Genomic DNA, 26,635 nt, shown 5'->3' with positions numbered 1-26,635 from the left:
TCAGGAAAAGGTCCTCATTAGATTCTCACTGAAGGCAAGGACTGTCTCTTACAGTTATTTATTTATTTATTCATTTTGAATGCTTAGTGTCTCTGCTTACTCTGGGCCTTTTTGTTTTATTGAGTAAAGTTCTGAGATCTTTGCTGAAACTCTTTCTGGAGTCATACTTGTCTGAATGGCTAGGGAGGAAGGTTGACCAGAAGGCTTCTGAAGTCCCAGCAGCCTCTTGTGAGACCCTTCCTTGTTCTTACCAAAGAACTTGAGACAGAGCTCCCTTCCAGAGAAAGACCAGAGCATTTAGTGTGACATGGCTGGCTGGAAAATGACCATGGTCTGGAACTCCTTACTAAAGGCTTTATCTTGGCTCTCAACCTCAGAAGTGGGGCCAGCAGCCTGTGACATGAGGCCTCATCGCATTACAGTGTAGAACATCCAGCTTCATCGCCATCCCATTTTACCCAACTGGGTTCCTCACAGTGAAACGGAGCGTGTACATTGCCTAGCTGCTTGCTGACCTCACCATGTCCACCTTCACTCCCAGATAATTGCAGTGACCTGAACTCCGAGCTGCAGAGGGTGCTGACGGGGCTGGAGAATGTCGTCTGCTGCAGGAAGAAGAGCAGCTGCAGCCTCTCTGTGGCCGAGGTGGACAGACACATCGAGCAGCTCACCACGGCCAGTGAACACTGTGACTTGGCCATCAAGGTATACACCCCCCGCCTCCTGGCTGGCTCTGTGAGAGCCTGCGAGGCAAACGGTCAGATCTCCTTCTTTTGAAGTGTGGTTTTGTTCAATACCTGTTAGGAATGAGTGTTTCTAAGAAAACCATACTATACCAGGACCACCCAGGAGAGGTAGGAGCCCTGTAAATTTTTGCTGGGAGTCAAGGTCGCTTGCTGGCTTTTTAGCAAAAATGATAATTTCGTTAAGATCTCAGACTCCTAGATTGAACCATATCATTTTATCGTAGTACTCGCAAGTTGTAGGATTAACTTGGAAGTTTCATTTGAGCGCTGAGGCCTCTAGTATATTAATTCAGAAGTTAGCGATTCATGGCGCCAATAACGGGGAAGGGAGTTCAGGGCCTGAGTGAGTCATCTATCCTGAGCATGCTGGACGAGGCCTCAGCCACCCTTCCACAGCCACCATCTTGGTGCCTCAGGAGCACGAGAGAGGAATGGGCTGCGTCTGCCCAGATTCCTCATGAGCAATGGGAATGCGAAGGCCTAGTGATACTGGGCCTCTGGTATCCGTATATGACTTCACCACAGCTTAGTAAGTAGGCATGGCAGTTCAGACTGAAAAGTCTGGGAGGCGCCTACATAAAGGAAAAATGTGACACAATAATAGTGCCCTTCGACACTAGGCCCAAGTTTCTATCCATAGGAATCCTGGTAAACCATGATTCATATTTAGAACAAGCTGGTTTTCCATCTTATTCATCTCAATTATAAATATATAGTTGATGTGGCTTGGGGAGGCAACCACAGGCGTTTCTTTTGTTGGAGTCCCCCAGGCCCTGTATTTGATTGTAATGTCACCTTGGCTGTTAGTCCTGGTCTCAGCACTAAGGACTCAGCATTGAGTCCTGCCTCAGCCCCCTCAGCGAGAGGAGGTCAAGGGTTTCTGCCAGCCAGCAAGGAACAGAGTGGGCCTGGAGCAGGGCTGAGGAGAAGAGCTTCAGATCTGAGGGGAAGGATGAGGCCCCATATGTGGAAAGTGGCTGCAAGACTTGGCTAACATTTTCATCGTGGAACCAATTCGGGCATCCAACGGTGTAACCCCCTCACATTTTTACATTTTTGAGACCACCTGTTTCTCCTCACATCTCTTCACATCTGCCTTCTGCCCTGCATGGTACTCCTCCCTCTTTTTCCCATATCACTTGGCTTATGCCTTCTATGCCAAAGGGCAGCAGATGTGAACAAATAGTTTCTGAAACCAAGCAGAATTACTTCTTCCTTTTTTTCCCCTAATTTTATGCTTGTCTCTTCTCCATTAATACTGCATTTTAAGTGAATTTGTAAAAATCTCTCCAAGTACTATTAAGAGTCTATTCTTTTTAGCTCATATCTGTTTTATTAATTAATGAAATCCCTGCTGTCTTAGAAACATCCACAATGAGCTTCGTCTTTTCTGTGTCACTGAGGTTTATTTTTGTCTTTTACATCTTGGGACTGAACCTCATTCACACCCTCTGAATTCTGATATGACACCGAAAGCTGGAAATGGCGATGTGACTTCTGCCATCTCGGAGTTGCAAACATGGGAGACCTATAATTTGGGAAACCTCAAGCTAGTTTTTCTATGCTTGTTTGCAACGTCACACTTGCACTATGAAGCCCACTAATGGGCTTTCTGTCTGCTTCTATGTGTTTACCAACTCTAGAACATGGACTGAGGACTCAAGCATTTGTGTGGATGTGGCCGTTAGATCCACAGATAGACAAACATACCATATAGGAACTAGGTTGTTCGCATTCTGGGGACTGTTAAGAGACACAGACTGTGGCCCAGGCGAGTGACAGAGCCTTCTCTGAAAACGGGGAGAGGGTGATTTGGGGGTAGTCATGGCTACCATTAGCATTGAAAGGATCATAGAAGCCATTCCCCTGTTGACACTTGCTCCCTGTCCTGCCTATTTTTTTTATCCTCTCCCTTGTCCCAGAGAACCCACTGGACTTGTTTTTGTGTTTTCCAGACAGTCGAGGAGATTGAAGGAGTACTTGGCCGGGACCTGTATCCCAACCTGGCAGAAGAGCGGTCTCGTTGGGAGAAGGAGCTGGCCGGGTTGAGGGAAGAGAATGAGAGCCTGACCGCCATGCTGTGCAGCAAAGAGGAGGAGCTGAACAGGACCAAGGCCACCATGAACGCCATCCGGGAGGAGCGGGACCGGCTCCGAAGGCGGGTGAGCGCGCCAAGTCCAACATGGCCAGGCCTTCCCCCTCGGGCTGTGGGGCTGGAAGACAAACAAGCATATAGAGTCAAGGGCAACCCCAAGAGTTTTGTGGCGTTCATAGTCTTGGGAATCTCTTGCCCTTTCTAATCAAGAAGTCATTCTCCAGAGGGGAGTAGTTTGAAAGCACTGAGATGTGCAGGTAAGATTTAAAAAAAACAAAAAAAAACAAAAAAAACAAAAGAAAACCACTCTTGTCTGGAATCACAAGTCTAAGTGGATGGTAAAATTCTGTCAGCGCAGTGATTCTCACACGTTTCTCCAGGATATGCATGTGTTCCCCAAGCTCAATTAGAGTGTACTTCTTTTAAGATAGACCAATAATATTTTATAATTCACAGAAATATATAGAATTTTCCCCTCTGCAGTTCCTTCTATAAAGTTTTCTCTAAATTTATGGTACCTGCTGTCACCTGCAGTGAGTCTAATGTGAAATGCCCTCTCCTCTGGGGCATGTAGGAAGGTTATGGACACATATGCGTGTATGTGTGTGTATATATATGTACACGTGTGTCGTTCCTGGCCATCACCCCAACGTACCAAATGGTTCTGTGGCCTGCAGCCGCTTCCAGAGCTACTTGCCTAGGACATACACCCATTGCAAGAGGAGCTGATATTTCAGCGGAGTCATGTTTGGGAGAGTTGTTAGAGCCCTCTGTTTTCTAAAGACGGAGGTTTTTTTGTTGTTTTTTTGTTTTTCTCGGGAACCCACAAGTACCTCTTTGTTTCTCTGTGAATTTGATTCTGTGATTAGTCTGGAGTAGAGCAATGAGTTCTTCAGTCAGAAACATACCCTCTGAAATTCACTTTGAATGACTAGACTGGCTTTACTCTTTCTCAGTCTTGGCGGTATTAGCAGCTTGCTTTCCAGTTGTTCTGAGTGGCCGTACTGCACACAGATAAAGCCAGCTTAGAGGGAAAGGACATCTACTAGACCCCTCATCCTTCACCATCGCTCTTGCTCCCTTACTTTGTTTTTTTTTTTTTAAGATTTTACTTATTTATTTGACAGACAGAGATCACAAGTAGGCAGAGAGGCAGGCAGAGAGAGAGGAAGGGAAGCAGGTTCCCTGCTGAGCAGAGAGCCCGATGCGGGGCTCCATCCCACAATGCTGAGATCATGACCTAAGCTGAAGGCAGAGGCTTTAGCTCACTGAGCCACCCAGGTGTCTCGCTTCCTTACTTTTAAAGACCATAAGGTCAGCCTCTGTACACCAGTCTAAAGCACACACAAGTTTTCTTGGTTGCCATTATGCATGAATATGGAAGAAATGACCATTTTGAACATTACCAACTCTTACCCTCATTTGTGGCTAATGTCATAGTTAAAAGGCCAGCATTCGCACCTCTTCTATCAGAGCATGATTTTGTCTGAACTCACGTGCCTGACCTGGTTTTCAGCCCCCAGCTGTACGGAATGCCTTTCTCCAGCCTGGCATCAGCAGGTGTAAATCATCCTAGTCAGCAAAGACTTTATCTGGGCAAGCTGATGAAATGTACTTAGGGCTGAGGCCCACTCCGCCTGGAATTTCCTGGGTTACACTCCCTGATTGTTATGACTAATGCCCTAATTTGGCATGCTTGCTATTAGTGTGCACATTCTGATGGTGCACATTTCATGAAGGAAATGCTGGTCTTAGTCGTAATTGCACATTGTGGTTCAGAATAAATGTCCTCCGCTCAACTTGAGTTACTAATGTAGAAGATAGCCCTGCATGGGGACAAGCAAAGGATGAAAAGCCAGTTTCCCTTCTGTCCAAGAATGTTCTCCAACTCTGGAGGTCAGCATTAAGAACAGTACAAGGTGGTGGTACTGTTACGATGTACCTGGTGTCACAGCTTGACCTTCCAGATCACTGTGAGCCTTGAGCAAGTTACTAACCTCTCTGCACCTCAGCTGACTTCTGCCTTAAAGTGGGAATAAGAATGGTATCGAAGGCAGGAAAATCAGTTAATGCTCCTAAAGCACTCAGACAACCTTCATTCTGATCACACTTAACTCCTTTTAAGTTTTGTAATTAATATGGTTTTAGATCATCTGGATTTCCATTACATCCACATCATAAACTGTTGAGGAACTTGTGTCTCTTCCTCGACTGGAAATGTCCTCAGGAGTGTGGACACCAACCCATGGCTCATTTTCCTGCATTTCAGAACTAGTTGCGGGTCTCGTGAAATTTGCTAACTGCCTCTGAATGCCAGTTTACTAGACTTTCAGTGTTGGCTTCTTTCCACCCACCACCACCCAGTATATTTCATTTCCCTGAGGAGGAATCTGTCTCTTGTTGTTCATTTTCTTCTGTTCTTCATTATGTGTCGCTCTTTGGAATGACGGAGGAACGGTTTCATTTCCATCTCTGTGACACCACGTGATACATGGCTTGATGGCCCTTGCTGGTTTTAGAGCAGGTCTGAATTCACAGTTCATCAGAGTTCCCTGAAAAGCAACTAGGGCCACTTTTTTTTTTTTTTTTTTCCATTACCCACATTCACTGTATAGAATTCGAACTGACCAGATCAATAGGATTGGTGCTTGCCCCCCTCGCCTGTAATTAAACAAAGTGCTCTCAGTAGGTTTTCTAACCCTTGCTCAAGATTTAATTAAATTAGATCTTTAATGTCAGTTAACAGATTGGGCTACTTGGCAGAGCAGTAACTAAGGAGCAACAGGCAGACAATTTTTATTATTGGCCCCAGCTCATTATTAAATGAGATGATCATTTATTTCTGCATGCTCGGTAATATAGCCACTCATTTCCTCACACTTAAAGAAGTGGGCTTAATTTAGGCAAGGTAGAATTAATTACCCTAGAAAGGAAGCACTCGGCTCTTCATTCATTGATTCGTTTCACAAATATGATTGGCTGTCTCCTCTGTGCCGGGTAGAGAGGTTGCAGTGATAAGCAGGACACAGTCCTTGGCCAGAAGAATGTTGGGGAGACAGGCAGGTCAACAGGTTGTTCCAGTGCTGTAGGGAGGGTAGAGCACAGAGGACACCTGTACAGTCCACAGGAGGGACACTGGATAGTAGGTCCAGCTTCTTTACATTGTTTTCATCTCTTACCTAGTAGTTTAGGTCGACTGCCAAGTAGCAAAAATGATCAGTGCTTTCCTCAGGTAGTTGAGTAAATCATAGTCTGGTAAAGTTTTTGGTAAATCTGTGACCACAAGCTCATGGTTCTGTAACCCACTGAGTCATAGACTTGAATCAAAATTAGGCCACACAAGTTCCTTCTGAGATTTTGTACAAATTCTTCGAAGTGTTCTGCAAATTCATGGCCTAGGGTGATGGTGGGAGTTTGTTCTGTGTACACATCCCACCTAGGTATTTTCAGCGTATCTGGAAATGAATTTCTTCAGCTTCTTCTGGGCTTCTTTCATCCTTGGGATCTGACTTCTGCTTTGAGTCTCTGGCCATCACCACAGTCAGTTCAAGAGACTAGAGGACACACTGTCTTGAACTAAATAAAAGTCACTCAAATCTCAAATTTTTCCCTCTCTGCTTCTTCTGCTTTCCCTCCACATGTCTTAAAAACCCTTAGTGTTAGTTAATTGACTTGTCTGGGGCAGGGGAAGGGAGCAGTATTTCCACTAGTGATAAGTTGGTTTTTTCCAAACCTAACTGTGGTGTTACTTTTATGAAGGGATTTCATTGTTCTGTGTTTGTAGGACCCATGTAATACAAATGCAATCCCCCAGTTCAGCTAAAATCTTTTAAAATATAAACGAGAACTCAGCTCCAGATTTTTTAATGTGGCTCCTTGGCCAGGAAACAGGACAAGTAAATTTCTAGAATGCTACAGTGCCCATTTCCTCTACCTTAACCCCATCTTACTAAATAGGAAGTAGCCCCAAATCCCTGGTAATGTCACCTTTAGGAAGGAAGAAAGGGGAAGCTGGGAAAGGAGGAGGTAAAAAGAGAGAAATTTCCTTCACACATTGTACTCTCTGAGGACCATGAACGCTGAAGCATTTCAAAGTAACAATCCTGTCATATATTCCTTTGGGCCGTCTTTTTTTTTTTTTTTTTTTTTTTTTTTTTAATTTAAGGTTGTAGTTTTATTATTTTTTTTTTTAAGATTTTATTTATTTAGTCAGAGAGAGAGAGCAAGAGTGAGCACAGGCAGACAGAGTGGCAGGCAGAGTCAGAGAGAGAAGCAGGCTCCCCGCAGAGCAAGGAGCCCGATGTGGGACTCGATCCCAGGATGCCGGGATCATGACCTGAGCCGAAGGCAGCTGCTTAACCAACTGAGCCACCCAGGCGTCCCAAAAGTTGTAGTTTTATTATAACAAAAACTCAGAAGCAGCCAAAATAAGGAGGCACAGCTCTGGAAGGGGTCCAAAGGCAGACATTCCTGTTGTCTTCTCCAGGTAGAACCCTGGATGATGTTACCTCCTCTTCAGGCAGCACAAGAGTATTGCCAACCAGGGAAGCTCACTCAAACTTCAGTATCCAGAGTTTTTATTGGAGTTTCACAATGTAGGCATCATTGATTGACTTATTGGCCATGCGGCTGAACTCGGTTTCCAGCCCCTTCTGCTTCAGTAAGATGAGGCTGAGATCGGGTAGGCTGCTTTTAGGTTTGTGCTTCTGATAAGCAGGCTGGGGCTGCACGGTGTCTGCCCTGTCCTTCTCCTAGAGATCCAGGAGAATGCAACAGTCCAGGGCTGTGCAGCTCTGTCAAGTATGCAACACACAGGTCAGGCGTGTGTCCCATGAACTCACCAACCAGGGCCATTTACAGAGCATCCTCTTCTATGACCTCAAGGCCCTCCCCCTGGAGCCATTAGTTCTAAATCCCATTGGTGTCAGTTTCTAAATACAGAACTGGTTCCACACACCAATTCCGCTTTCAGTATTCCTATTCCCCTGCTGTTATCTCCAAGGGCACTCATCCCATCAGTGGTCACGTTTAAAGAAGCTGGAAAGGAGAATCCAAATTAAGCCAAGGGGCCTCTTAGAAGCCCCTGTGTGTTTTACTGTGTAGTTTTTTCTACTCATTCATTCATTTATAATATCTATTCACTAGGAGGCTACCCACCTCTACCAGGAAATGAGATTTCTACTGTCACACTGACGTGTCCTGAGCACGGTCTGTCTCTGAAGCAGCCACTTACTTGGTCTGAACTGTCTCCTGTCATATGCTAAGTCAGTCTCTCTTTGATATTTTTAACTGAAAACCGGTAACAGTGGAGATATTTCTGGAAGTGAAATTGTTGTGACCTTATGTAGGTTAAATAAAGATTCATCTCCAATTTGCCTTCCTTGGCTTTGAGTCCCATCTGAGCTCTTTCCGTTCTGCCTCCCCCTCCATGATGCTTTTCTTGACCACAGTGTCTGGATGTGGAAAATGCAGGGCTGCAAAATGGTACTTTATATTTACTATGAATTTGTATGTGTATAAATTTACATTGGCTATGTGTGCATGTATTTAAAATAGACCAGAACAATGTAAAAAAAATCTCAAAATAGTTATGGTGAGGAGGGGAAGCAAGTACCTGGGAGTGTCTGTCAGAGGCTACTCAGAATTTTCCACAGTGTTCTGATTTTTTTTTTTTTTAAGATTTTATTTACTTATTTGAGAAAGAGTGCACGCACAGAGGGAGAAGAAGAGGGAGAAGCAGACTCCCCACTGAGCAGAGAACCCAACGTGGGGCTCGATCCCATGACTGTGGGATCCTGACTTGAGCTGAAGGCAGGCACTTACCTGGCAGAGCCACCCAGGCGACCCTGATTTTATTTTTTAAATGAATGTGGTTTTTTTTTATACCTTTTTTTTTTTAACGATTTATTTATTTATTCATTTGACAGACAGAGATCACAAGTAGGCAGAGTGGCAGGCAGAGATAGAGGAGGAAGCAGGCTCCCCGCGGAGCAGAGAACCCGACGTGGGGTTCGATCCCAGGACTCTGGGATCATGACCTGAGCCGAAGGCAGAGGCTTAACCCACTGAGCCACCTAGGCGCCCCTAGGCATTTCTTTATAAGAAAAAGACATGGCTGGTATTAGCTCAGCTTACATTCATAAACAGTTTGGAAAGAGAGGAAGAAAGCGAGAAAGACCACCTGTGATAACACTCCCAGCCCTAATCTGGCCACGAAGGAGGGAGCTGAGAGGAGTGAGGTCTGTCTCCAGGGCTCTCCTCCCAGCTGCTATTTTGGGGGTCTCAGGTGACTCTTCTCTGGTGTAGCTGATCCGTTAGCCAAGATGAGAATAGGCTACCCAGCCGTGACAAATGAGCTCCCTTGATTCCAGTGGCGTGGCACCCTGGAAGAGCTCATTTCTCGCTTGCACGGCATGTCCTGCACAGGTGTGGGGATACGAGCACACAGAATAGCACAGAGCTCTGCTCCGTGTAGTCCCTGGGCGGGGCAGGCTGATGTCACCCATCATCTAAAACGTCCCTTGATGGGACCCACCCCACTCACCGTCCATTGGCCAGAACCGGACAGATGCTCCCCGCAACCACAGAGGGACTGAGAAATGTGAAGGAGCACGTGGATATTTGCGGAGCAGAAAATGTTCCTAACTCAGCTGGTTTGTTTGCTTTGAGCTTGATGCCAGATAGACTTGGACGTGAATCAGGGTGCCAGAGAAATGGGCTGTCTGCCCCTCCATCTGGCGGTGGCTCTCCGTGCGCGTGTCGGAATCATTGAAAACTCTTCTGGAGGATATGTGCCCAGGCCCTTCCATGAGCCACCGAATCAAGGAATGGGGCGCAGGACCCTGGCACGCTTCTGCTCGTCTTGATCCTGGCAAGCGCTCGAGGAGAGGAAAGAGAACGATCCCTCAGTCACCCACTGGACGTGGGCCAAGAGCCTCTCTGGGCGTCTTCACCTCTGCTCCTGCAGGGCGAATCAAAGAGAGGACCTCAATTTTTCTGGCACCTTTTCCTCGCAGCTGGACTGCTCTTCCTGGGCCACAGTGTGGTGGGGATGAGCCCTGTGTCTGGGCAGGAGCCACTTGCTGTAAAGAGCCTGCCCTGCTCTGTCCGCTCTTGGGGGGTCACAGGAGCGAGAGGAAGAATGGCAGAGAAGGATGTGATTGTCCTAGAATCCAGCAGGACATGGGCACCCGGGGGCCCCCAGAGGCAAGGAGGCATTGGCTGGCATGGTGTGTAACTCCCCATGCGCATCTGGGAAAGGAAAAGAGTTTTTCAAGGTGCCACTTAGCCACTGTGATCTTTTCTCTTTTTTTGTTTTTTCCTCCCCTCAATGCAATCCTGATAGCTTAATTTTAAAAACCTGCTCATATTGATAGTATTACATTCTCTGAACATTTTCAGGGTAAACATTACCCCTCTCAGACTAAAAACAGATCCTCTGACGGCAAAGCAGGATTTAAAGCCTAAACTTTGAGCGTTTGCTTGTGACAAGCAAGGATGTAGGCACGTCTCGTTTCCTGTGTTCCAGAATCCTACAAGACCGCTGCTAGTATTAAACCCTTCTTAAAGATGAGAAAACAGAGACCCACAGAAGTTTGATAATCTGGTCCTAGTCCACGCCGGTGCCAAAACTGGGCCCTGGTAGCCTTCTTATGGGATGCAATTTCATTGTCCTACTGTCCAGATGCTTTTCCTTGGTCCTCTTCCGTCTTCTTCTCATTCTGTCACCTGCCTCCACACAGGCTCGAAGTTAGTAAACCATCCTCTGTTATGGTAACATGGGCACCAGAATCCTTGGGCTTCGACAGGCCAGTTTTGTTAGCATGGTAAGACAACAGTATGCGAAGGCAAAAGGAGTTTGTTTCATAGAGGATAAGTGACCTGTATGTGTATTTCTCTTGATCTGAGCCCAACAGAGTGTCACTGGTAAAACCTATCACCCTTCCTCCTATGGTCTAAGGAGGGGTGAAGTGTGGGATCCGAGGCAGAGATCCCACAGAACTATGAGTCTTTTCATGTCCTCTTTGGAAACCATTCCAGGGACTCTAAAAGGGAGTCCTACACATTTGTGTCACGGAAAGTGTGAGGTAACACGCTCTTCTGAGGGCACCGGTGTTTGCTTCTCCATCCCTGGCCTCTCTTCTCCAGCCCCTGCTCTGAAATCCCAGGTCAGGCTGTTCAAAGGGAGACTGATGGACTCAACTACTTTCTTGAGAGCCCTTTGTTGGAAAGCTAGTAAGAATGAGGAAGGCAGCCCAAACTGACCTTTTCCCTGTTGGCGGCCATTTTGATGATCCGATCCAGGTTCTTCAGTGGTCTGTAGAACAAAAGAGAAAACAGTGCACCTAGCACATCTTCAGAAAATGGAAATGCTTTTGGGTTTGTTTCCCTTCTTCTGTTCTGTGGTCTCCCCTTCCTCTTCTGTTTCAGCCTGCACAAAATTGCCCTGACCAATGAAAATACAACGTTTCCTGAAATATAATGTAAAAATGAGATTCATAGGAACAAATGTATCCTTTCTGTAAATAAATTCTGATTCCTCATTTGTCTGAGGGTTCCAAGAAAAAGTCTTATAAAATCAACATAATAGAAAACAATTTTAAAAAAGGAAAAATGTCTTAATATCAACAACAACAACAAAAATAAAATGTGATAAAATCTTTTTTTTTTTTAAGATTTTATTTATTTATTTGACAGACAGAGATCACAAGTAGGCAGAGAGGCAGGCAGAGAGAGAGGAGGAAGCAGGCTCCCCACGGAGCAGAGAGCCCGATGCGGGGCTCGATCCTAGGACCCCGGAACCATGACCTGAGCCGAAGGCAGAGGCTTTAACCCACTGAGCCACTCAGGTGCCCCAGTGAGATAAAACCTTGAGGAAGAGAGCCGTTCTTAGCAAAATCTGGACTTGGAGGAGGCTGTTCTCTGAGAAGCAGAAGGGCCCAACTGCACAAACCCCGTCGAGGAGAGTTTTTATGGCCTGCTGGTTCTGCCCCTCTGCAGGGCCGAAACAAACAGTGAAATTATGAACTACAACATAAGAGCTTGAAATGACAGGCTCCCCTCACCTCCCACGAACACGGCTGCACATCATAAGGTGAGTGGACCCCTCCAGCAGGTGACCGTGTTTCTAATCCTGCCCAGGACTCCCGAGCTGCCTTTCATTCCTGCGTGTCACCCGTCTGTGAACCACATTCACAGATGACTTCATCCATCCCGCAGTCGTCTTGTCTGCATCCCTACAGCTGTCCTGGGAGATGGAAGTGTCTAGCAGCTGACCCATCTTACACTTGTCCGGGGCTCCCTTTTTTGGTAGACCTACCCCCCCGCTTGGGAAACCCTCCCCTGCGCCCACCCCACTGGGTGCCAGCTCCGGTTCCAGAAACTTCATCACCAGCATCTTGCCGTCTGGCTCCCCTGATCTCGTAGGTTCCTGATCTCTCATCTTTGTATTTACTTTCTGTCATTCATTGGCTTTTATTTGGGCCTGCGAGGGCAGAGAGATAAGCCAACAACGTTCCTCTGTCAGAAGCACACTCAGTGAAAGGTCCCTCACTTTATTTTTTTTTTACTCCTTTTATATCCCATTCCCTTTCCCCACTTTGCATATGTCTTTATACACAGTGTTTTGTGTCTTGCTTTTAATTCACGTACATGTTGTTGTGCCATAGGCGCCTCTCTCTCACTCAGTACTCTGGATCTGCCCAGATTGCTGTGTATCCCATCGGGCCCAATGTACTCACGGCCGCCTCATAGTGTGTTGGGTCCCCACCATGTGGGCCCAGCCGGACAACAAGACTTCCCACTGCCACAGACAGCCTTATGGCACATGGGCCCTTGCCCACGTCCCCTCTGGGACCAGGTGGGATTTCCTCTGCAGTACGTGTCTAGCAGTGAGTCCTGGGGCGCGTCCTCCTTGGACTAACCATTACAGGCTGGCTTTGCAGAACACCTTGCCAGTCCCTGCCCTCATGGGCAGCATAAGAAGAAGGTTCCTTCTGTCTCTACTTCTTGGCCAGCTCCTGTGCGTACCAAGATCTCTTCCAGAGGGTTCTCTTTCTGGGTTTAATTTCCTGGCACCAGGAAGCGTGCATCCTTAAAGAGTCCTTTCAGTAGAGGTCCACGCAGGGCAAACTCCTGATTTTGGAGAATGTCCTTGTTTTTGCCCATTCCTGGCATGACGGCTGCATAGCTTCCTGTTGCTGCTGTGATGATCTGTCACAAGCTTGGCTGCAAAGAGCACGGACCGGGGATCTCACCGCCCTGAAGGTTAGAAATCCAAAGTGCATCTTACTCCGTAACAGCAGAGTAGTGCCACGCTGCAGCCCACACTCCTTGACTCGCACTGTGTCCTCCAGCTTCGAGGCCAGCCATGGACTTCCCTCTCTAACTGCCTCTCCTTCCAGGATGCCTCCCGTGGCTGGCATCTGCCAGATAATCAGGGATAATCTTCCCCTGTCAAGGCTCTTCCATCTTTTCTGCACGTTTCCTTCTGCCATGGAAAGTTACAGATTCACTATTTTCTAAGGCTACAATGTGGACATCTCTGGGAGCCATGGTTTGGTCTACCACAGTAGTTGAGCTAGGTATTAAATTTTAGGGCGATCATTCTTAGTCTTTGGAGGTTTTTTTTTTTTTTCTTCCATTACATTCAGCAAATTACACAATGAGACTGATCCTGTATTCAAGGTGCTGGCAACACAGCAGTGAATGGAACGGACCACATGCTTGCTCTCAGAACCTAAGGTGGCTCTGCCTCCCACCAGCTTGAAGATGATCTCTTTATTCCTTTTTCCCCTACATGTGCCTTACAGTGTTGCTACATATGCAATAACATTTGCATCCTCATTTTCCAAGTAGCTTTAGCGGCATAACAAACCACCCTGAACTTAAAAGACCTAAAAACAATGACTTATTCCTATCTGGAAGTCCATAACTCCCCAGAACTGTGCAGCTGGCAGCCCAGCTCACCTGGGCTCAGATGTGGTTACAGTCAGACAGTGGCGAGGCCAGAGTCCTCTTGAAGGCGTCCTTCAAGACATGGGGGGAGGCTGGCTGTCTTCTGGGACCTCAGCAGGGACTGTTGGTCAGAAACTCCTGTGGGCCTCTTCTCTAGGTGGCCCGGGCCTCCTCACGGTGGAGTGGCCAGCTTGTAAGAGCCAGCATCTCTAGAGGGAGCAGGCAAAACAGATTCTCCTGGTCTAACTTGGCCTCGGAGGCTCTGAAGTATGGCTTCTGCTGCTGTCTGTTCCTTAGAAGCAGCCCTCCAGGCCAGGCGCAGGCAAGGGGAGGGGTCTGGGACTCGACCCCTTGATGGAGGGTGCATCAAAGAGCTTGTAGGTCTCGACACCCTGCCACCTGTTAGAACTCAGGGTGATGCCTCAGTGTTAGGACTCGGGTCTGCCTCCACTTCTGGAAAGCACATCTCTTCTCAGATACTGTTTCTCCGTCACTCCCTGCATTGTCTTCCTCTGGAACTCTTTTACAAGTACGTTGGGCCCTCGGTGGGCCATTTGTGGCTCCAGTGACACATACATAGTTTGTATCTCTTTAGCTCCCTGTGCTGTGTTCTGAATTAATTTCCCTGCGCTCTGTTTCAGGTCACTCATTCTGTTTTTGGTTTTATCCGGTGGAGAGGTTAACAAGTACATTGATTTTGTGTTGTCAGCTGCCTTTTCTGCTATGTGTTTTTCTCGTCCACCTATTCTGGTTTGGTGGCTGCCTGTTTTGTTTCCTAATTCCTTACTTTTTAGAGAAATTACTCCCTTTAGGGGTGCCTCGCTGGCTCAGTTGGAAAAGCGTGCCACGGGGCCATGAGTTCAAGCCCCACGTTGGGTGTAGGGATTACTTAAATAAAAAACTTAAAAAAAAAAAAAAGGAAATTAATCTTTGTATCTTTCATAAGGGCCCTATGCAGATTGATTATGACATAGTTTGCTGTTTGCTTGCTTCATGTTTGTTTCTTCTCGGGTGGCTTCCTCTCTTGCTGTAGATTGCTGCCTCTCCTGGGTCACCAACCCTTCATGCAACCATCCCCCCATGGCCAGCCCCTTCCAGTCACGGGAGCATTGTCTCCTGTCCACCCTCCCAACCCTGCATCATTATGTGGGTGATTTACAAATTAAGTCTCTGAGGCAACCTCCGGCTGGCGAAATCCAAACCAGTTTTAACTCATCATTGCTAAGATAGGACCCTGTAGTACATAGATACTAAAATACTATGAATTTGGACTCAACACCCGAATGCTAGTGTGGGATTTTGGGTTCTTATGGTTGACCCCTCCCCACCCCCCCGGCAAGTTCTAGGGCTTCCTTCTGGCTTCCTGCTAACTAGTGCGCTGGTCACAGAAGGGTGGGGCGGGAAGGTTCCAGGCTTCCAGAGGAGGGTGCGCACACAGACAGCCTGACTCGCAGGGGCCCCTCTCCGCCTCTCCTGGCCCCACACGCTACACCCTGCTCTCCATTCCCTGGGCTGCAACACCACCTCCTTCCTAACCTCTGTAGCTTTCTTTCCCACTTCATTTCTGGCACCTGGAGATTTCACTGCCTCTCTTTTAACCTTGGCAGTGAATGTCTTTCTCATTGTTCCTCTTTTATACTACATTTCTATGCACCCTTAGGAGGAGGAGTGCCTGTTTACTTTAGTTGAGGCTGTCATGTGCTGGAAATGGTCATTTGTTTTGTTTCCAGACTGTTATTCCTCCCATTTTTTTCAGTCTCCTCATTCTTATGCTTCGTATACCTGCCAAAGCTGAGTCTTAGCCCGGCCAACCTCCTCCAGGTTAGACAGGCCGCCTCCTCTTGCGTATTTGATAGAATTTGACTTTACCATTCTGTTCCTTCCATCAATACTCTTCCTTCCACTTTGCATTTACAGAATGTGCCCAAATCTTTCTGCTAATGCCCTAAGCATGTGTTTTTCACTGTTATGGTTTTAATCCGTTTCTTATTCTTTACTATTATTTTCACGAGGTCTCCAGAGTTTGAAGAGAACAATGCATTTACTCAGCCTACTGTCTTGAATGAAAGAGCTCAGCTGAGTTCTCAGCGCTGCTGTGTAAGCTTTTTTCTTTTTTCTTTTCCGATCCTCATTCAGCTCCCTTCCTCGTTTCTGACATCTGCTGTTCCCTCCCTCAATCCTAGCAGAGGACCTCAGCTCTTTTCTCTTAGGGAAACAAACTGTCAGATGGGGGCCGTTGTGTTATCCACCCTCTCTCTCCCGTCTGCAAACTCATCTTTCTTACTGCCAGTCCTCTCCTCTTTCCCTTCTTTCCTGGAGCCAAGTCGCGTTCTCGTCTGTCCGTGGATCCTTCAGCTCACCTGGCTCTGTGTGGGCTCTCCTCCCCGTCCTGCCCCTGCCCTGCCTCGCCTCATCAGTGGACAGCCTCGTCTACAACAGAATTCCTAAACTATATACCAGTTCTGATCTCCTTCCCTTCGGTTATATTTCTAACTGCTGGCGGAGTATCCTCTACCCTTCAGCATGTCCAAAGCTAGCATCTTTAGTTCTCTCTGGAACATCTGCTCCTTCCTACGTTTTCCCCATGGTGCCGGAGTAGGGTCTGGATTCACTGAATCACCTGGGGTCCCCCAGTTTGGGGTTGTTTGTTTGTTTGAACTTACTTGAATGGTTCTAGAACTGCTCTGACCAATACAGTAGCTACTGGCCACACACATCTACTTATATTGGAATTCAAATGGGCTAAAATAGAATACAATGAAAAATTTCGTGCCTCGGGTCCAGCAGGCACCCTGCAGACTCTCAGTAGCCACGTGAGGCGGGAGCGGCTGCAGAACATCACCAGTGTCACCAGAAGTCGTGGAGCGACGCAGGTCTAGGCTGTATTCTGCCATTTTTGCTCCCATCTCACTGCGTTAGAACCTCATCATCTCTCTCGACTCACCCCCCGTTTCTTGCTCATTTCAGTTCATCCTCTTTTCCTAATCAAATGATCTTTTTATAAGGCCCTTTACTCCCTTTGAGAGTCGTTAGGTTATAAACGAGAAATGCAGAGTTCTGGCATTTCAGTGTCGTGTCCTCCCCCACCCTGCTCGACCCTGCCTCTGTTGCCTGTTCCTTTTCCTTGGCTTGGCGAACAGCGACTTGACCTCCAAGACTGAGGCCCAGCGTTTCCTGCTGTGGCAAGGCGGAAGCAGTGTTTCTTTTATACTTGACGTTCCCATTGATATACCCCTTTTCAGGGTACGTTCACATGGCAGTGTTTGGTTAGACTCCAAGCCCCTAATAAAACAAAAATTTTACTTTCATACCCCATCATGTTTCCGATACATGCAAGAGATTGACTCCTTTTTTTTTTTTTTTGAGAGCGAGAGCATGCACGCATGAGGTCGGGGAGGGGCAGAGGAAGAGGGATAGAATCATATATAGGCATGGAGCCCGACCTAGGGTTTGGTCTCATCACCCTGTGATCACAACAGCCAAAATCGAGAGTCGGACACTTAACTGACTGAGTCATCCAGGCGCCCCTGCAACAGATCGACTTCAGGGCATCCTAGATGAGGACTGGCTATGTGCTCCCTTCTAGAGAAATGAGAAAATGGCCACTCAAATCACATCTTGTATTCTGTTGCCAAACTCCAGTTGAGAAAACCTGGAAAGGGTGATGAATGACCTTCCTACAGGTATCGGTTCCTAGTTTGGGGTAGTTATGATTCCTGGCCACCCCCCTGACTCCAAACCCCATAGTTTGTAGAGACAAACATATTTTTTTTAATACAATATTTTCAGTGACAGATGGGGATATTATGTAATTACCCCAAACTCAGTGGCTTGAAACAACAGAAATATGTTCTCTCACAGTTCTGGAGTCCACGCAATCCAGGTGTTGGCAGGGGAGGGCCTCCTCCAAGGGCTCTGGAGGAGAATCCTTTCTTGACTTAACAGCTTCTGGTAGGTCCCAGAGGTCTTTGACTTGAGGCCAGTCTCAGCCCTCTATCTTTATTTGGCTTTTTTCTCTTTGCCTTTTTTCCCCCCTTAAATAATCTCTATGCCCAATATGGGGCTTGAACTCCCAACCCCAAGGTCAAGAGTCACACGCTCCACCAACTGAGCCAGCCGGGTGCCTCACATACCTCTGTGTCTTAAATTTCCCTCTCCTTTTCCTTACATAAGGATACAAGTCATTAGAGTTAGGACCCAGCCTAACCCGGGATGATCTCATCCTGAGATTCTTAATTTAATTTTATCTACAAAGACCGTATTCCAAAATGAAGTCCCATTCACAGGTACTGCGGGTTTAGGACTTGAACTTGAACTTGTCTTTTGGTGGTGGGGTGGGGGTTGGGGGGTGGAGTGAAAAGGGTATGACAAAACCTGCTGGAGGGAATAAGAACAGGAATGGAGACAATCACAGCTGAGTTTCTCCCCTCTCCCAAGCTTCCCCGAAGCGGAATCAGCAAATTGGCTGTAGCTTTCTTTTCTGTGCATTTATTCATTTAAATGAATTAGGACCCCTCCCCACCTCCAATCAAGAACAGAGAGAAGGCTGTTTAATCCAGCCAGCTGTCTGTCTTCATGACAAGCTTGCTCCACTCCCTTCAGACGGATTTTCTTCGCAGCCTAACAATTATCATTAAACGATAAAGCGTAGACCAAAAATAAACATGTTTATCATTCTGTAGTTTTCAAAGGCGTCCTGTAGGTCTAACACTTTTTAAACGAAAACGGTTATTTAGATTTAGAAATCGTCTTAAGCACGCGTGTCTGTGCACAAACAAGCCGTGGAAAGATCGGAAGAAAGAATGTTGGGCACCTTTCCTGTTTTTATTTTTCACTGCTGTCTAAATTTTCCACAGTGGACGTGTTTTACTTGAGTGATGTGAAGAAGAAATGTCTTTCAATGACATGGGTAGTTTTTATGCCGTTTTTGTAAATTCCCCAGGACAATTTATTTATATTTTAAAATAAGGTCAGTGGGCCACTTGCCATTCTAGGAACTGACCACGGATTGTTTTGTGAATGATTCAGATACTCTCTAGAATTTGGAGTGGTGTTAACATTATTAATTATTCAGGACCTCATCAGATTTTCACAGCAGGAGCAACGGAAATCCATGGTCACCATTAGGGAGGTTTCCTGGGTTTCAGGAAGCCAGCCTGACAGGAAATCAGGCCCTCCCCCTTTCCCATGCGCCCTAACGAGGCATCTGCGCCATGCCTCTTGGTTTGTTGAGGACCAGTCCAAAATGAGCCCTGCCATCTCTCACCAGCAATGCCCTTTGGCTTTAACAAGCATGTGTTTTTCTGGTCTTTAAACTATTCTGCGGTCTGCCCTGTGTCTGGTGTGCGATGAGGATGACTCGTGTTCCCATCAACCCCCCGTTACTGGAAGCCACAGGAGAGCATGAGGCACTTTTAGCTGTTACACTGTTGAATGCAATTCGCTCTGAGGGAAATTTCCTATTTTGGCTTCTAAGATGTTGATGAATTATTGAAACTTCAATTACTTTTGGTTCTCAATTTAGCAGGATGGAGACATCCAAGATACTTAATATAAAAAGCTTTTTAGTCGCTTTTAGAGAAGGTGTCAAGGATGTGGGTGCATTCCTCCTGTCTCTGGGACTAAAGTGCTGTGTGGCCCTGGGGTCCCTTAGGATTCAGGATGTGAGCCCCCCGCTGGGAGTATCTGCAGATCCTGGGAACCTGTTAGAGATGCACATTCCACCTAGTAAATCAGAGTCCCTGGGGATGGTGCCCTGGGCTCTGTGCTTTAACAAGCCTCCTTGTTACTGGGGCACTGACAAGTTTGGAAAGCCCTGACTTAGATGCCTCAGTGCTAATTCTTCCCAGCAGGACCTGGTGCCTGTTTCTAAGGACACGGGTGTGCTGTCATCAGTTTGCCCTTCACGGTAGACATTGTACCTGATGACGAAACTGATCAAGGTCATCAGACCAATTTCTAACAATTATTTTCACTTACTTGGAACATGTCTCACTTTGGAAATCATCCAGCCATAACCACAGAGAAGAGACTTGGGCCTTTAAATTGTGTGTAGGTAAAGGTGTGTTCCAAATGTAATTCCAAGGGCCCGGTGTTTCTCTTTTCTGCAGAAAGACTGTTTAGATATTCCTTCCGGGTTAGATATTCCTTCCAGCTGTCCCTGCGTAATCCCATCCTGAAGTCTCCTGGGGGGCGGGGGCTGCAGGGGCTTCTGTGTCTTGCCCTTGGCCTCCCCTCCTTGCCGGTGCACATGGCTCTTCCACACCGTGCAGTTCTTCAGATAGAGTGCGTCACCCTGATGCCTGTGCGCTCATACAAGGTGGTGTCCCTCCCCCAGCTTGTTTAACGCCACCACCAGAGCCGGCGCCTCCTCATCCTGTCCATTGTGATCTGGGCGGTCACAAGACTCTGTCAAGTACCATCCCTTCCTTCCCGGTCGACTAGGGATGAAGGCACATTCTCCCCTTTTCGCCTTCCTACCACCCCCGAGGTAGATACTTACAGCATTCACATGCACTTGCACTGAAAATATTTGCTCTCTCTTCCTCCGAACTTTGAGCTCCAGGCGAGTGGCAGTTTCATTCCGGGTTCTCCCTCTGCAGAGCCCAAGATGTTCAGGCCTGTGAGGCAGAATGGATAAACATTCCTTAAAGATGGTCCTTCTACCTTGGCTGGGAGCTTTCAGAGCCTCAGAAAACATTTTTAGATCCTATTTGTGAAGAACAGATGACGGCCGGCCTGTGACAGGTCTAGTTAAGAATACGGCAGACTTTCATGTGGACTCAACTAAGTTAGTTTTAATTAGCTCTTCAGCAAAGCCTGGCTCTTCATGGAAATGATGACCCAGCCACCTGGCTATTTTGCTCTTAGGCCAGGCAAGCCACCAACTGTGTCTAAAGTTTGCATTATTGTTTCAGGTTCGAGAGCTTCAAACACGACTGCAGAGCGTGCAGGCCACGGGGCCCTCCAGCCCTGGCCGTCTCACTTCGGCCAACCGCCCAGTCAACCCCAGCACTGGGGAGCTGAGCACGAGCAGCAGCAGCAATGACATTCCCATTGCCAAGGTGAGCTCCAGGGGAGGACGGGAGCCCTGCTGTTTTATCTGGAATCCACACCAGTCTCTACCAAGCATGGCCATTGTGTGGGCATGGGATGACTCACAGAGCCCTGAGGAGCTTCCCTTAAGTCTCTCGCCGACCTCCTATACTAACTAACCCACTGGTGGCTTGGTCTGTCTTGACTATGATCTGGATGCCAACTCTCATTAATCAGCCAGCGGGAACAGGTCACAGCTGACCAGTCGTAGTAGAAAGTGAGATGTTTTGTCAGATTCTACCATAGTAAGAGGTGGATGGATAGTTGCTCTTAAGGACTGAGATTCAGCGCAGAAGGGACCCTGAGTAATGAACCAGTGGGTGCCCTTCTCAATAGGACCACCAGCCCTGTCTGCAGACCAGTAGGTTCTGTTGGGCAGGCCATAGCCGTTAGAGAGCAGCCCCTTCCTTCACGTATGCTGAGAGCGCCCCAGAGGGACTGTTCCCAAGACACATGTGCTCTTCCCTGGTGGTCTGCTGGTCTCTGCAAGGAGGGTGGTTCTCAACCATCCAGTTGAATCAGTGGGGTCAATCCATCATTTCTCAACCAGAAGTGATTCTAGTCCCCCCTTCCCCCCAAGGGATATTGGACAACGTCTGGAAACATTTCTGATGGTCACCGCTAGAGTGCTAGTGGCATCTTGGGTCTAGAAGCCAAGGGTGCTGCTAACCATCCCACAGGGCACAGAAAAGCTCTGTGCAACAAAGAAAGTCCTACCCAAGCTGTCACGAGTGCCAAGGTTGGAAAACCCCCAGTAAAACAAATTGGTGGTAACATTGGGCGAGTGAGTTATTTTTAGGAAATTGAGGAACCCATTGAGTTGCCATGGCTGAACAGTAGCCCTGTACATGCACAGTCTCAAAGGTTTATCTGGAGAGTGAGGTGTCATTTTTTGACAGTGTTTTGTTTTTCCAGATTGCTGAGAGGGTGAAGCTCTCGAAAACCAGGTCCGAGTCTTCGTCGTCAGATCGGCCGGTCTTGGGATCAGAAATCAGTAGCATAGGGGTGAGTGTTCGCGAGAAGCCAGACAAGAGAGTGCCCAGTAGGGCCACACAGATGGCAGAACTTCCCAGCTTGACCTCCTGTGAGCACGTTAATTATAAAATAAATCATACCCCATTTCCCTCCAAAGGATCTGATTAAAGGGTACGGTGGTTTCTTCATCCGGGAATTACTTCTTAAGCTATAAGAGACTTTCTCTTTTTCTCTACCTGAAAACTGTCAGAAAGAGGCGATTTAGGTCTCATTACTGGTGATGGAGATGAAAGTCTTCAAGTAACTGCTTTACATCACCCCGGTCCCCCGAGACCAAGTGGGTCAGGGAGCTCTAAAAGAATTTTACCTTTTACACATGCCTCTTAAAAGGGAACGTGTTCTCCAGGGAGGATGACTGCTGCCTTTGAAGTGCAGCCCAGTGCTGGAAGAGACCGGAACCTTCTCGCTTAGTACCAAGGGTTTCCATCTGGAGAGCCTATAGACCCCTTGGGGCCATAAGAGCTGATGGATGGTGAACAGGGAGTAGCTTTAGTTCCCTAAAGAATATTGTTTTAAGCTTGGGGATGAGGCTGAAAGAGCTAGCTGTTTGATCCCCAGGGGTGGGGAAAGCCTGAACAGTACTTTTAAAGCCCTGATTTAGAATTTTGCACTGAGAAAAATTGCCTGCATCAGATTCGGCGCCAGGGCCAAACTGTGAAAATAAAGGAGCCGCTGCTCTCTTTGGCTGCAGCAACCAGAGATGGGGGCCCGGAGGCGCAGGGGGCTCAGGAAGGTCAGGGGAGTCCAGGCTTTGTTTGATACCCCAAAACTGGAGAACTTTAAAGAGGCGTGCTCCCCCAGATCTGCTGCCCGGCAACACAAGCCTAGAGGATACAGCCATATTTTGATCCTGTTGTTGTACTATTTTCGCAGTAGTAAACTTTTTTAATCATAGAATCATGTTATACAGACAGAGAAAAATCAGGGTGGCCATCTTCGGGTGCCTGATTGTCGAGGAATATCGACTGTAAATTCTTCTGCATGCAAAGCGTGCTGGAGGACTGGTCCCTAAAGCGACCCTGTCTAGAGCGGGATTCGTGCCCACCCATGCAGGTATCCAGCAGCGTGGCAGAACACCTGGCCCACTCTCTTCAGGACTGCTCCAACATCCAGGAGATCTTCCAGACGCTCTACTCACATGGATCTGCCATCTCGGAAAGCAAAATTCGAGAGTTTGAGGTGGAAACGGAACGGTTGAATAGGTAAGGAGATATCCTGTATATTGGAGCGGTGGTGTTGTGGGGGGTGGGGTGCTGCCCTCCTTTGCTTTTCAAAGAGCAATTCAGATGGGCTTATGAACTGTGACACAGCCGCTGGTGCGTGGGGAGTTCCCACCTTCCTGTCCATCAGAAGAGTGCTTACGGCCCTCGGGGCTGGCTTCGTGGGCGTAGGCCTCGTGTTTGGAAGGAACCCCCACTTGGCTTTACTGCTCTACTGTCACCATTTTGATTTCTTGGGGTGCCTGGGTGGGCTCTGTTGATGAAGCATCTGCCTTAACTCCTGATCCTGGAGTCCTGAGATCGAGCCCAGTGTTGGGCTTCTCCCTCTCCCTCTGCAGCTAACCCTTGTTTGTGTGTGCGCGCTCTCTCTCTCTCTCTCTCTCTCTCTCTGTCAAATAAATGGATAGAATCTTTTAAAAAATAAAAATGAATTCTTAATAATGTATGAAGCAGGGTTCCACCTTTTCATTTTGCACCAGGCCTTGCAAATTATGTAGCAAGTCCTGGGAGCTATTCGTAATGAATGACAAGTAGGTCAGAAAGACAAGATGGCTACGCAGTGTGTAGGCCTGTGCTGCGGGGAACCACAGAGAGTGGCTCCGGAATGTTGAGTCAGCATCCCAGGGGCGCCTGGAGCTATCAGCAACCAGCAAAGGCAGTCTGATGGGTCTGATCGAGGCATTCCGGGATTGACCAGGCATGCTGGTCTAGCCCTCCCTGCTCCTCTGGAGGGTTGCTCAATCTTATTCATGTTCTTTGTGAACGACGCAACCCTCCATCCCTACGTTCTATCCCACTTAGCCCTACTTAGAATCACTTTAAGCACCCCGAACTGTCCTACTTAGAAAATTTTTCCAGTTCGATGGATTCTTCCTAAATCTCACAACAGAGGGAGTTTGCACTCATGCCTCTTGGCAAAGACTTGGCTTGTAGGTCATCCCTGTGATGAGAGTTGCTGAAAAAGCAAGGAAGGACCAGGGCCAAGTCCTGGTAAACCACTGACTCACAGTGGGTCCCGCAGGGGCAGAGCACAGTACTGAATCCCATCCAAGTGTGGTGCGGCTGGCCTTGACCCACCAATCTTCAGTGGGAGAGCATAGTCAGAATTTGAAAGGCTTGTGAACTAACCGGAAAGAAATGTGGATGCCAGTCCCCCTCCTCTGTTGCTTAATGCCATTCCCCTGGTGTCTGGCAAACCTGAATAAATTAAATTATCATATTAGTCCTCCCTGATTTGATGCTGTTTAATATAGTGCTTGAGGACTAAGGAAATGCAGCAATCTAGGTCATTTCAAATCTGGAAATTAAATGGTTTCCTTATTAAATCCAAAATACTTAAGAGTGACAATCCTGATGATTACCTTGTAGCAGTAAAGAAGCTGCCCTCTCAGTGCGGCTGGGAGTGCTTAAGAATTGAATCAGATATGCCCTTTGCAATTTAATGAAGTCAGATGCCTTCAGGGGCCCTCTGTGAGTGAGGATCTCCTTTCCACAGATTCTGGGACTTAACAAGCCTGCTTTGTGGTTGAACTTGGGGGTGGTTCGTTTCTTCTCCATCTGTGCACCTAGGAGACACCAAAGAAAGGGGAAGCATTTGGTGATCACGGCTCACGTTTATTCCGTGTCTCACAGTTTACAGAGGGTTCTCACAATCACTTCATCTTCAGCTTGGGAGGACAGAACAGTCCCATTTTGTAAATGAGAAAACAAAGGCTTCCATGTTGAGCGACTTGCCTTGAGTCCAGAGCTGTTAAATAGCCCAGCTAGAATTCTTCCCCTACCCCCCGCCCCCACCCCAACCTTGGACTTCCCCTCCAGTGTCTTCCCTATGACCATAGCTACAACTAGATGCAGGAATAACCTTAGAAATAGTCTACCAGTATGCCCTGATGTCTGTTATTAAACTACCTAACCTTGAAGTCAGGGGCCCTATTCTACCCACCAAAATGAGAGCCCTTAGCTTTGTGATTGTGTGTGGGGTAGAAGTGTTTCCTGACTTAACAAATCTGTTTTAAGCATCTACTCGGTGTTAAGCTATTGGTCGTGCAAAGGAGAATGAGACAGACAAGGTCCCTGCTCTCGTGGAGCTTCTATTCTCTTCTGGGAGCTGGACAAGAAGCAAACAAAAGGAGATCATAAGAAAACTCCCAGTAAACAGGGCAGTGTGATAGAGCAGGGGCAGGGGTGTTGATTTTTAAGTAGGCTCCACGTCTAGCAGGGAGCCCGGCCCAGGGCTCGAGCTCACAACCGTGAGATCAAGACCTGAGCTGAGATCAAGAGTTAGACGCTCAGCCAAAGGAACCACCCAGGTGCCCCCAGGTGGCTGTTGATTTTAGATGGGTAGCCAGGGAAGGCCTCTCTGAAGAGACAGCTGTAAGTTGCGATTTTAAGGGGAAAAGGAAGCATCCATATGACACATTGAGATTCTTCCAGAGCAATTAACAACCTTAAGGTGGAAAAGAAGGTTGACATGAGGTAGGATCTGTCCACAGCCCGATGGAACTGAAAGAGAGTGAAGGAGAAGTCACACGCAGTCAGGGGGCAGAGTCGGCAGGGTGTGGTGGGCCTGAATTTTGAGGCTGTGGACCAAATTGGCTGTTTATTCTAAGTGTCACTGGAAGTCTTTAAAGGGTTTGTTTGTTTATATAGCAGAAGAACAGGTTCCGTTTAAATTTTGAGAGCTGACTCAGGTGTAAAGAACGGAAGGAGGACAAGAGTAAAATGCAGAGCAATGAGTGCAGTGGCCCAGCGTGGCCAAGGTGGAGGTGATGGGAGGAGATGCTGGGCAGTGGGTTTGGTGGTAGAGTCAGTGCAAACTTCAGCTGGATTAGATTGGGATGTAAAAAGAAGGGATGGTCTCGAAGATTCTCACATGTCTCTCCAATATTGTTGGGTGGATGGGGGGTAGCATTTACTGAGATGGAGAAGATAGAGGAGGACAGGGTTTGGGTAAAATCCAGAGTCTCATTTGGTAATGTTAAGTTTGAGGTACCCTTGTGATATCCACATGGAAATCTCCAGAAGCAGTTGGAGATGTGAGACAGGTACTCAGAAGAGCTGTCTGGGCCAAAGAAATTTGGGATCCAGAGGAACATAAATGTCTATTAAAGTCATGAGACTAGATAAAATCACCCTGGGGAACAGGGGGAGTACTGACAGAGGAGGGCAGCCAGGACTGAGTCCTGAGGGAATGCCAACCCCCACAGATTTCAGAGAGAATAAAGAACAAACAAAGGAGACCAAAGAAATGACCTTTTAGCCGGGAAGAAATCCAAAAGGGACCTATCATACCCCAAGTGAGAGAGAACACTCTCAGAAGGAAGGAGTAGCCTGTTAGTGGGGTGTTGCCTGAGAAGGCCCCTAAGATGGGATTGGTCACATGGAGGTCTGTGAGCTAGCTAAAGAGTTTCACCTACTTAGTAGGGACTGTTTTAAGACATCTTCATGTCAACAAGAACACAGAAGTATGTTCTTGTAAAACCTTACGC

At 47.4% G+C, this 26,635-nt stretch overlaps 1 protein-coding gene across 3 annotated transcripts in view; it reads left to right on the top strand.

The window, feature by feature from the left end:
- The window catches only part of MCC (MCC regulator of WNT signaling pathway), a 436,865-nt gene that overhangs the window by 365,152 nt on the left and 45,078 nt on the right, over positions 1 to 26,635 (top strand). For all 3 annotated transcript variants that reach the window (XM_059175672.1, XM_059175673.1, XM_059175674.1), the window contains 5 exons: positions 542 to 705; positions 2,702 to 2,908; positions 20,715 to 20,861; positions 21,808 to 21,897; positions 22,981 to 23,129. In XM_059175672.1, the coding sequence (XP_059031655.1) occupies positions 542 to 705; positions 2,702 to 2,908; positions 20,715 to 20,861; positions 21,808 to 21,897; positions 22,981 to 23,129 (757 nt within the window). The remainder of the gene's footprint in view (positions 1 to 541; positions 706 to 2,701; positions 2,909 to 20,714; positions 20,862 to 21,807; positions 21,898 to 22,980; positions 23,130 to 26,635) is intronic.

This window comes from Mustela lutreola, chromosome 5 (assembly GCF_030435805.1).
Source record: "Mustela lutreola isolate mMusLut2 chromosome 5, mMusLut2.pri, whole genome shotgun sequence".
Taxonomy (NCBI): Eukaryota; Metazoa; Chordata; class Mammalia; order Carnivora; family Mustelidae; genus Mustela; species Mustela lutreola.
This window is presented reverse-complemented; position numbering and strand designations above follow the sequence as displayed.